A 12,070-nucleotide genomic window follows, 5' to 3' on the forward strand; every position below is an offset into this window, starting at 1 on the left:
GGGGAAAAGATGGTGGAGGAGTAGGGGACCCTATTCCAACTGGTCCCCGTAACTGAGTTGGATATCTACCAAACCACTCTAACACTCACAAAATCAGCCTGAGATGCAAGAAGATCTGGATCTCTACAAACAGAATATCGCAGGCAGTTGGTTTCAAGGTACGAAGTGGGGAGCTGTGATTCTGCAGGCAGATATAGGAGAATAAATGGCAGTGGGAAGGAGCCTGGCCACCGGGATCCTATGCCACCGGTGAGTGACAGTCTCGCATGCTGGGGACGGGACACAGACTCACAGACTGGTAGCTGTGGGGAAAGGACTTTAGAGCAGCCCGCCGGCCGGAAACCGGGAACAGCAAGGTCACACGTGTGAACTGGGGGTGGCTGACGGTTTTAGAAGCACAAAGGGCAGAGATGAGCCCTGACCTGGAGGTGAGGACTGGGAGCGAGTGCTGCTCAGGGGTACACAACCCAGGACGCTGCAGTTTATAGCAGCACAGACAGAAATGGAGACAGTGTGGTCTAGAGAGCTCACTGAAGAACAGACTGTGATCTCTCTGCTCTGAGGCAGAGGGTTGGAAATGGTCTCTTCTGCTCTGACTCTCCAAAGAGATGAGGAAAGCTGCCAGGGAAAGCCACAAGAGAACAAAAGCCCCCCAAAAATGGTTCCCACTGAGCCCAGCCCCCGGCATGGGGGGGTAGGACAACTCTGCCCAAACAGGGTTGCCTGAGTAACAGCTCGGCAGGCCCCTCCCCCAGAAGACAGGTTGGGAAAACAAGAAGCCAGCAACCCTAAGGTCCCTAGAAAACAGGTGCATCTTGCTTGGGTTTTGGTCAATAATTTGGACTCTATGCATTCCCTCAACCTCCCATCAACAGAATGACTAGGAGGAGGAACCCCCAAAATAGGAAAGACTCGGAGATTATGATTTATGCCACAGATTTACAAATGCATTCAGATACAACCAAGATGTCGGAGATGGAATTCAGGCTAGCGATTGTGAAGACAATAGCTAGAATGGAGAAATCAATTAATGGCAACATAGAGTCTCTAAGGGCAGAAATGAAAGCTGAATTGGCAGAATTTAAAAATGCTATCAATGAGATCCAATCTAATCTAGATAATCTAACAGCTAGGGTAAGTGAGGCAGAAGAATGAATCAGTGACCTGGAAGATCATTTAATAGATAAAAAGGGAAAAGAGGAGGCCAGGGAAAAACAACTCAATCCATGAAAATAGAATCAGAGAAATAAGTGACACCATGAAGCGTTCCAATGTCAGAATTATTGTAATCCCAGAGCGGGTGGAGAGAGAGGACTAGAAGATATATTTGAGCAAATTGCAGCTGAGCACTTCCCTAATCTGGGTAATGAAACAAACATTCATGTCCTAGAGTCAGACAGGACCCCTCCCAAGATCAAGGAAAACAGGCCAACACCCTGGCATGTAACAATAAAACTCGCAAATCTTTGAACCAAGGAAACCATCTCAAGGGCAGTTGGGGGAAGAGATTCCTTACGTACAGGGGGAAGAACATCAGAATAACGTCAGACCTATCCACAGAGACCTGGCAACCCAGAAAGGGCTGGCAAGACATATTCAGGGTACTAAACGAGAAGAACATGCAGCCAAGAATACTTTATCTGGCAAGGCTGTCATTTAGAATGGATGGAGAGATGCAGAGCTTCCAAGACTGGCAGAAATTGAAAGAATATGTGACCACTAAGCTGGCCCTGCAAGAAATATTAAGGGAGGTTTTATAAAAGGAGAAAGACCCCAAGAGTGATCTACAACAGAAATTTACAGGGACAATCTATAAAAATAAGGTCTTCACAGGCAATATGATGAGAATAAATTCATATCTTTCAATAATCACTCTCAACGTGAACGGCCTAAATGCTCCCATAAAATGGCATGGGGTTGCAGATTGGATAAAAAGACAGGACCCATCCATTTGCTGTCTATAAGAGACTCATTTTGAACCTAAAGATACATCCAGACTGAAAGTGAAGGGATGGAGATCACCTTCCATGCCAGCGGACATCAAAAGAAAGCTGGGATAGCAATTCTTATATCAGACAAATTAGATTTTAAGCTAAAGACAGTAGTTAGAGACACCGAAGGACACTATATCATTCTTAAAGGGTCTATCCAACAAGAAGATCTAACAATTGTAAATATCTACACCCCCAACATGGGAGCAGCCATCTACACAAGCCAACTGTTAACCAAAATAAAGAGTCATGTTGATAACAATATGTTAATTGTAGGTGACCTCAATACTCCACTCTCAGCAATAGACAGATCATCTAAGCAGAAAATCAACAAAGAAATAAAAGCCTTGAATGACACACTGGATCAGATGGACCTCATAGATATATACAGAACATTCCACCCTAAAACAACAGAATACTCATTCTTCTTGAGTGCACATGGAACTTTCTCCAGAAGAGACCACATACTGGGTCACAAATCAGGTCTCAACCAATACCAAGAGACTCCGATTATTCCCTGCATATTCTCAGACCCTAATGCTTTAAAACTGGAACTCAATAACAGGAAAAAATTTGGAAAAAATTCAAACACTTGGAAGCTAAAGACCACTCTGCTCAAGAATGTTTGGGTCAACCAGAAAATCAAAGAACTTAAACAATTCATGGAAACCAATGAGAACGAAAAGACATCACTCCAAAACCTATGGGATACTGCAAAGGCGGTCCTAAGGGGGGGAAATCCTTATCCATCCAAGCCTCACTCAAAGAAATAGAAAAATCCCGAATTCACCAACTAACTCTACACCTTAAAGAACTAGAGAAAAAGCAACAAATGATGCCTAAGCCACGCATTAGAAGAGAAATAATTAAGATGAGAGCAGACATCAATGAATTAGAAACCAGAAACACAGTAGATCAGATCAATGAAACTAGAAGCTGGTTCTTTGAAAGAATTCATAAGATCGATAAACCACTGGCCAGACTTATCCAAAAGAAAAGAGAAAGAACCCAAATTAATAAAATTATGAATGAAAGAGGAGAGATCACGACTAACACCAAGGAAATAGAAACAATTATTAGAAATTATTATCAACAACTATATGCCAATAAACTGAACAATCTGGATGAAATGGAAGTCTTCCTGGAAACCTACAAGCTGCCCAGACTGAAACAGGAAGAAATTGACAACCTGAATAGGCCAATAACTAGCAACGAGATTGAAGCAGTGATCAAAAACCTCCCAAAAAACAAGAGTCCAGGGCCTGATGGATTCCCTGGGGAATTCTACCAAACATTCAAAGAGGAAATTATACCTATTCTCCTAAAGCTGTTTCAAAAAATAGAAACAGAAGGAAAGCTTCCAGACTCATTCTATGAGGCCAGCATTACCTTAATCCCCAAACCAGGCAAAGACCCCATCAAAAAGGAGAGTTTCAGACCGATATCCCTGATGAATATGGATTCCAAAATCCTCAACAAAATCTTAGCTAATAGGATCCAACAATACATTAAAAGGACCATCCTCCATGACAAAGTGGAATTTATCCCCGGGATGCAAGGCTGGTTCAACATTCGCAAACCAAACAATGTGATGGAACACATTAATAAGAAGAGAGAGAAGAACCATATGGTCCTCTGAATTGATGCAGAAAAAGCATTTGACAAAATACAGCATCCTTTCCTGATTAAAACTCTCCAGAGTATAGGGATAGAGGGAACATTCCTCAAGTTCATTAAATCCATCTATGAAAAACCCACAGCGAATATCATCCTCAATGGGGAAAAGCTGAGAGCCTTTCCCTTAAGATCAGGAACACATCCAGGATGCTCACTCTCGCCACTATTGTTCAACATAGTACTAGAAGTCTTAGCAACAGCAATCAGACAACAAAAATAAATAAAAGGTATTCAAATTGGCAAGGAAAAAGTCAAACTCTCTCTTTTTGCAGATGACATGATACTTTATGGGGAAAACCCAAAAGACTCCACCCCCAAATTACTAGAACTTATCCAGCAATTCAGTAATGTGGCAAGATACAAAATCAATGCACAGAAATCAGTTGCTTTCTTATACACTAACACTGCAACTGTAGAAAGAGAAATTAGAGAAATGATACCATTTACAATAGCCCCAAAAACCATAAGACACCTCGGAATAAACCTAACCAAAGATGTAAAGGATCTATACTCTAGGGACTACAAAACACTCATGAAAGAAATTGAAGACACAAAAAGATGGAAAAACATTCCATGCTCATGGATCAGAAGAATAAACATTGTTAAAATGTCTATGCTACCCAGAGCAATCTATACCTTCAATGCCATCCCGATCAAAATTCCAATGACATTTTTCAAAGTGCTGGAACAAACAATTCTAAAATTTGTATGGAATCAAAAAAGACCCTGAATCGCCAAGGAAATGTTGAAAAAGAAAAACAAAGCTGGGGGCATCATGTTGCCTGATTTCAAGCTATATTACAAAGCAGTGATCACCAAGACAGCATGGTACTGGCACAAAAACAGACATATAGACCAATGGAACAGAATAGAGAGCCCAGATATGAACCCTCAACTCTATGGTCAAATAATCTTCGACAAAGCAGGAAAAAATATGCAATGCAAAAAAGACAGTCTCTTCAATAAATGGTGCTGGGAAAATTGGACAGCCACATGCAGAAGAATGAAACTCGACAATTCTCTAATACTATACACAAAGATAAACTCAAAATGGATGAGAGACCTCAATGTGAGACAGGAATCCATCAAAATCCTAGAGGACAACATAGGCAGTATCCTCTTTGACATCGGCCACAACAACTTCTTTCAAGATACATCTCCAAAAGCTAGTGAAACAAAAGCAAAAATCAACTTTTGGGACTTCATCAAGATGGAAAGCTTCTGCACAGCAAAGGAAACAGTCAACAAAATGAAGAGGCAACCCACAGAATGGGAGAAGATATTTGCAAATGACACTACAGATAAAGGGCTGGTATCCAAGATCTATAAAGAACTTATCAAACTCAACACCCAAAAAACAAATAATCAAGTCAAAAAGTGGGCAAAAGACATGAACAAACACTTCTCTGAAGAAAACATACAAATGGCTAACAGACACGTGAAAAAATGTTCATCATCATTAGCCATCAGGGAAATTCAAATTAAAACCACATTGAGATACCACCTTACACCAGTTAGAATGGCAAAATGGACAGGGAAAGAAACAACAATTGTTGGAGAGGTTGTGGAGAAAGGGGAACCCTCTTACACTGTTGGTGGGAGTGCAATTTGGTACAGCCACTTTGGAAAACAGTGTGGAGGTGCCTCAGAAAATTGAAAATAGAGCTACCCTATGACTCAGAAATTGCACTCCTGGGTATTTACCCCAAAGACACAGATGTAGTGAAAAGAAGGACCATATGCACCCCAATGTTCATAGCCCCAATGTCCGCAATAGCCAAACTGTGGAAAGAGTCAAGACGCCCTGCAAGAGATGAATGGATAAAGAAGATGTGGTCCACATATACAATGGAATATTACTCAGCCATCAGAAAGGATGAATACCCAACTTTTACATCAACATGGATGGGGCTGAAGGAGATTATGCTAAGTGAAATAAGTCAAGCAGAGAAAGTCAATTATCATATGGTTTCACTTATTTGTGGAACATAAGGAATAGCACGGAGGACATTAGGAGAAGGAAGGGAAAAATGAAGGGGGGGAAATTGGTGGGAGAGATGAACCATGAGAGACTATGGACTCTGAGAAACAAACTGAGGGTTTCCGAGGGGATGGGGGGTAGGGGGATGGGTAGCCTGGTGATGGGTATTAAGGAGGGCACGTACTGCATGGAGGACTGGGTGTTATATGAAAACAGTGAATCGTGGATCATCACATCAAAAACTAATGATGTATTGTATGGTGACTAACATAACATAATAAAATAGAATTTGAAAAAAAGAAGCAAATAGATTTATAATCATAAATTACCAAAAAAAATTGCTTTGAAGGAAATGAACAGGGCACAGTGAAAGAAAATAACAAGGTGGGGGAGTGGGAAGGGGTACTACTTAGATGGTATGGCCAAGGAAGTCTCACTTAGGTGACTTTTAGAATAAGAACGAAGGGTGAGAGGTTGCCAAGCCAGGGAAGAGCATCCTAAGTAAATGAAATCACACATGTGACACCCTGAATTAAGAAGAACATGATGTGTAAGAGGAATTTAAGGGCCAGGGGGAATGCAGATTATAAGGTTGAGGAGGTAGGAAGGGGTTAGAGAACAGGTTTTTACAGGCTAGTGGTTTGAATGTTTCCTAAGGGATTGTTCTGCCTGCTCAATGAGCCTCACCATTCATTCATTCAATCATTCAGTCACTCAATACATATTTAATGTGAGTCTGCTATATGCAGGTACTCTTCTAGGCCCTGGGAATATATATATAAAAGGGAAGAAAACAGTCAATAATCCCTGCCCTCATGGATCTGACATTCTACTGGAAGGGAGACAGGCAGTAAACAAGAAAACAGGAAAATAAACAAGATAATTACAGCTTTTGATATGTGCTATGACAGAAATAGATAAGTGCTATTATAGAGAATAACACGGAGAGGGGGCCCCTTTAATTTCTTTAATCTCCTGGCATGGGGCTTGTACTTAGTCAGGTTTATGTTATTGTTTTTGCCACCATGGGGATTTTTAGCATTTTTTATTGAAATAAGCTAAATTATATCTGGAAAGCTATTGGTGGTGTCAAAGTAAGCAGAAATTCACTCTGCTTTCTATGTCTGCAATTTAAAAAATACAGCTTTAAAAAATTATGTTGTACATCCTGAATACACACAATTTTTGTCAATTATACCTCCATAAAGCTGGGGGCAAAAAAGGAAAAAAAAATCAAAACTTCACTGCAGTCTTAAAAAGACCTTGTGAGACTAATTAGGGATTGGAGGAGGCAAGGTCAGCACATGCTCAGCTTCCCTTTCCCCAATAATGGGCCTGTGCACACAAACCAGCAAAGAAAAGGAAGAAGATAGCAGGGGTTGTTACCTTGAGTCAAAAAAGAAGGTTACTGTCATTTCATTTCAAACTGGCTAAATCCTACCCATGGAAATTGGCTTCAGGAAAAAAAAAAAGAGTGGCTGCATTACTTACAATTCCTGGGGGAAATGCTCCCAGCATCCTTAATTATATCCCTTTCTTTTTCCTATCTCTTCAATTTCCCTGTTCCTGACTCTTCTCTACTCTGATCTTTATTACCTGTCCCTTTTTCTCCCTCTTCCCCTGCCTATCTTTGCCTTAAGTCAGTCAGGTGGTTACATGGAGGTGACATCTGCCTCCAGTTGCATTCAGTAAAAAGAAAGTTTTGAGCTCTAACCAGGTAATCTCCTTTATTTGGTCCACACCCCGTCATGGTTTAGTCAAACTGTTGTTCTCAGTTAGGGGTCGGGTTGTGACAACCTCTCCTCTCCAAGGTGAAATTTAAACTTCCTTTTCTAGGTTGACTTCACTCTGGAACTGAGGATGGCGGTTCATCATTGGGACAGACTCATAGCTGTCCTAGATGTCTTTTCAGTCCGACCCAACCCTGGTGGCTCAGTCGGATATAGACCCAGAGTAAACAACCTGTCCCTCCAACCTCAGCTGGCTACTTGGAAGAGGACATTCAGGACACCCCTGGGTGGTGTTCTATAGGATCATGAAGCATGACAGAGCTGAGAACTGAAGCAAGCAAGAGACAAGCATACTGAGAAGGAAGACACAGTGGAAAGAAAAGGCTTGTCAGTTACACACTCAATCCCTTTGTTCACTATTTAGCTTCCGTGCCTGGTTCTCTCCACCCCCACCTCAGCTTAGTTTCATTGTAAACCCTCTTTATCATTCCACTTCCTACCCCAATCGTGTACTATTCTTATCCTCAGTGGTATGATTATCTTGGCATAGGTTTCCTAGACTTGTCTTTTTTTTCTTAAGGAAGTTCAGGAGAAGTAGATGGGGCTCTTTCTTTCCAAGGAGCAGCCTGAGGCTGGAGTTAAATCCAGTTGTAACCCTGATACCTCTGAGTAGGTTAGTGGGGCTTTTCAGTCAAAATTCTCAAACGTCCCAATATTGAATGAGTTGATGCTGTTATTAATGTGACAAATCTTAATCTTAGATACTCAGCCAAGATTTAAGTTGTTATTGGAAGCCATTGCGGAGAGAACATTAAAATAAAGCTTAGCTGTTAACTAAGGGACATAAATTTATGGATATTTTTATTTTATCAATATAAATGTACCTTGCATTATAATTTAGTTTGTTGATACACACACTCCTTAGTCCCTCAGACAGAATTATCTAAGCAAGACAAGGAGTCCCTGATGGGCCAACTACATGTCTGACTGTGGAGCATTCATTATGAGGTTGCTGGGAACACACTATTGGGGAGAAGTTTCTAGGGCTTGGGTTTAACAGAACTTTCTCCAATTAGAATCAACCAACAATGGAATGGACTGCCTTGTGTCACTAAATGACTACATGTTAAGGATTTTGTAAAGGGGATTCTACATTGGATAAGGAGTTAGACTAGATCAGTAGTTCTAAAATACTACATGGACCAATTATATTAAAAGTACCCAGCAGGCTTGCTTATAATATAGGTTCTTAGGTCCCATTTCAGATCTCCTGAATTAAAATCTGAGTGGAGTCCAAGACTATATTTTCAAAAAGTGCTTGTAGTTGGTTTATAATGTGAAGATAGGTTTGGGAATCAATGAACCACCTGACTTCAAAATGATTCAATTTTCCTTTTATCTGTTATACTTAAAAAAAAAAAACAAAACCTGGGTTTAATTTTCTCAAATCAAACCTACTTTTTTTTTAATGTAAAGGAGACTCTGAAGCACTGGATCACACATACTATCATTTATCAGTAACAAATATGTATTTGTAACAATTCCTTCTTTTCACAAATGGTCTTACTTTACAACAAGGAAAAAAAGAAAAAAAAAAAAAATCCCTGCAGACTAGCTGCCATCTTGCATCCCCGCGTGTGTGCACCTAATCTCAGCTGGTCCACCCGAGACCCCCTGAGCGCCAACCCTATTCCCCAGTGCGGTCCCATTTCAGCTCCAACAAGATGAAAGAAACTATCATGAACCAGAAGAAACTCACCAAACTGCAAGCACAAGTGTGCATTGGTGGGAAAGGAACTGCTCGCCAAAAGAAGATGGTTCATAGAACGGCTACAGCAGATGATAAAAAACTTCAGTTCTCCTTAAAGAAGTTAGGGGTAAACAATATCTCTGGTATTGAAGAAGTGAATATGTTCACAAACCAAGGACCAGTGATCCACTTTAACAACCCCAAAGTTCAGGCCTCGCTGTCAGCGAACACTTTCATCAATACAGGCCATGCTGAGACAAAGCAGCTGACAGAAATGCTACCCAGGATCTTAAACCAACTCGGTGCAGACAGTCTGACTAGTTTAAGACTGGCTGAAGCTCTGCCCAAACAATCTGTGGATGGAAAAGCACCACTTGCTACCGGAGAGGATGATGATGATGAAGTTCCTGATCTTGTGGAGAATTTTGATGAAGCTTCCAAGAATGAAGCAAACTGAATTGAGTCAACTTCTGAAGAAGATAAAACTTGAAGAAGTTATTGGGAGCTGCTATTTTATATTATGACTGCTTTTTAAAATTTTGTTCATGGATCTGATAAAATCTAGATCTCTAATATTTTTAAGCCCAAGCCCCTTGGACACTGCAGCTCTTTTCAGTTTTTGCTTATACACAATTCATTCTTTGCAGCTAATTAAGCTGAAGAAGCCTGGGAATAAAGTTTGAAACAAGGTTAATAAAGTTCTTTGCGTAAGGGGAAAAAAAAAAACCTGCAGATAACATTTCTTATTAATTCCAATGTATAGGTCCATAAAAAAGTGACAAGAAGAAGAAATGTCTGATGAAAGGAGATGTAACTGATTTTAAAACTCCTACTTGATTTCATTTACTGAATCAAATATTACCCATCAGTTTAGAGTTGCCTTGGGTTAGACTTGCTGATGCTGCACTCTAGCAGCTTTGTAGACCAAGTTGTCAGCAAAAGAATATATATAATCACTGGCACAAATTTTCTGTGATACTTGCATTGCTCTCTGGGTTTGAAATAAATATAACACTTTTTTCTTTACATCTGTTGCTTTCTCATGAGGATGTGTTTGTGATCATCTGCCCAAAATATAGTAGCATTCAAGTCTATTTTTGGAAAACAATGAACAACACCCCCACTCTCAGTTCAGTAGAATTCTGACTTTTAAGAAGGCTTATGGAAATAGATGTGGAATCCTTGGTACATATAGAATGAAAGCAAATACTCAAAGTAACTGTATATGATGATTGTAAAATGCTTTTTACACTGATTGATATTTCTATTACAAGCCCATCAAACTCTTAGAAGATCAGAAATATCTAAATAAAACCCAGTAATAACAAAAGTTTATCATTGTCATTTCTAAAATAATAGTGGATTGATAATATAAGCCAAACCCCATGAAGTGGATTGATAATATAAGCCAAACCCCATGAAAATGAGTACTAGCACGGTGGAATTTTCTTTTATAATAAAATAGATTTTAAAGATGTGGCTACTGGACCACTTGTTTTAGGATGAATTTTAACAAAACAATATCCCTGAGCAATCACACATTGTAGATGTCCACTTACCGATTGTTATAATGGAATTTGCCATGTAGACTCCCCCCTGAGCACAGAGCCAGACACAAGGCTTGATCCCAAGACCCTGAGATGATGACCTGAGCCGAAGTCAGAGGCTTAACCTACTGAGCCACCCAGGTGCCTCCTGATAGATTATTATTAACCAAAGTTCTTATTTTACCTTTTTTAAGGGTATTTGTAGTAATTATTTGTTGAGTCATTGATTCATTCATTTTTTTCATTCAACCATGTGTTGAACACTAACTATATGCCAGACACTGTACTTGCCCCTAGAGGTACACAAATTAATAAGATAAAGTTCCAATCTTTTTGGAGTTCACATTAAAGCTGAAGAGATGATAGATAAGTAACTATGGTTCAATGTACTAAGTGCTAAGAGAGGTATATGAAAAGGGCTACACGTGGGCAGAGGAGAGAGATATTCATTCTGCTTGGGGAGGAGACTCAGAAAAGACTTAACTGAGAAGATACTATTAGAGTTATACCTTGATAAATGAATAGCAGTTTACTTAGCAGAAAATGAGGGGAAGGGTATTCTAGGCAGAAGAAATTGTGGAAGAGAGGTATAAGAGTACAGGACATATTCTTGGTGATCAGTGGACTGAACAAGTGGGAGGGTAGATGAGGAAGGGACTAAAAAGTTAGACTGGAGTAAGGATTACTGCTATTTATGTAGGCAGGTGGTCCTTTCTACTAGACTATAAACTTCTTGAGGTTAAGATCCAGGTCTCATCCTTTCATCTTTTCATCTGCTCATTCAATAAACATCTTCTGAATATCCCTTACAAGACAAAAACTAAAGCAGATAGATAGCATTACTAAGGCATTGACCTTGCCTTGATGGAATCCATATGGTGATAGAGAAAAATGTAAAAACAAATAATTGCAGTACATGTGATGAATGCTGACCAAATGAATATCACTTCTTGCAGGGTTTTCTAATAATTTCATACAAATGGGACGCCTGGGTGGCTCAGTCAGTTAAGCATCTGCCTTCAGCTCAGGTCATGATCCCAGGGTCCTGGGATCGAGTCCCACATGGGGTTCCTTGCCCAGCAGAGAGCCTGCTCCTCCCTCTGCCTGCCACTCCCCCTGCTTTGGCTCACCTCTCTCCCTCTCTGACAAATAAATAAATAAATAATCTTTAAAAAAAGAAATTTCATACAAATCTAATTTCCTGTTTGGTAGGAGAGGCAGTGCCTCAAAATTTTGTGTTTTATAAAAACTTCCCCACTCCCTCTCAATTTCCTAACACAGATACTTTTTGTTAATCCTGAATGAAATGAACTAACTTCTGAAGAAAGGAGAAAGACAGTGTTGTAATTTACAAAACTGAGCTAGGTTGGCAAGACATAGGATAGGGAAGGGAC

At 40.0% G+C, this 12,070-nt stretch overlaps 2 protein-coding genes across 2 annotated transcripts in view; one reads left to right on the forward strand and one right to left on the reverse strand.

Annotated features, from left to right (window-relative positions):
- The window catches only part of IL1RAPL2 (interleukin 1 receptor accessory protein like 2), a 1,205,338-nt gene that overhangs the window by 400,982 nt on the left and 792,286 nt on the right, over positions 1-12,070 (reverse strand). The gene's annotated exons all lie outside the window — the stretch shown is intronic.
- Positions 9,104-9,586, forward strand: LOC118012231 (transcription factor BTF3-like). The gene has a single exon (XM_035007597.1). It carries the CDS (start codon positions 9,104-9,106, stop codon positions 9,584-9,586), a length of 483 nt encoding a protein of 160 aa, XP_034863488.1.

The sequence above is a fragment of the Mirounga leonina genome, unplaced genomic scaffold (genome assembly GCF_011800145.1).
Source record: "Mirounga leonina isolate KUSES-001 unplaced genomic scaffold, KU_Mleo_1.0 Mir_101222, whole genome shotgun sequence".
NCBI lineage: Eukaryota > Metazoa > Chordata > Mammalia > Carnivora > Phocidae > Mirounga > Mirounga leonina.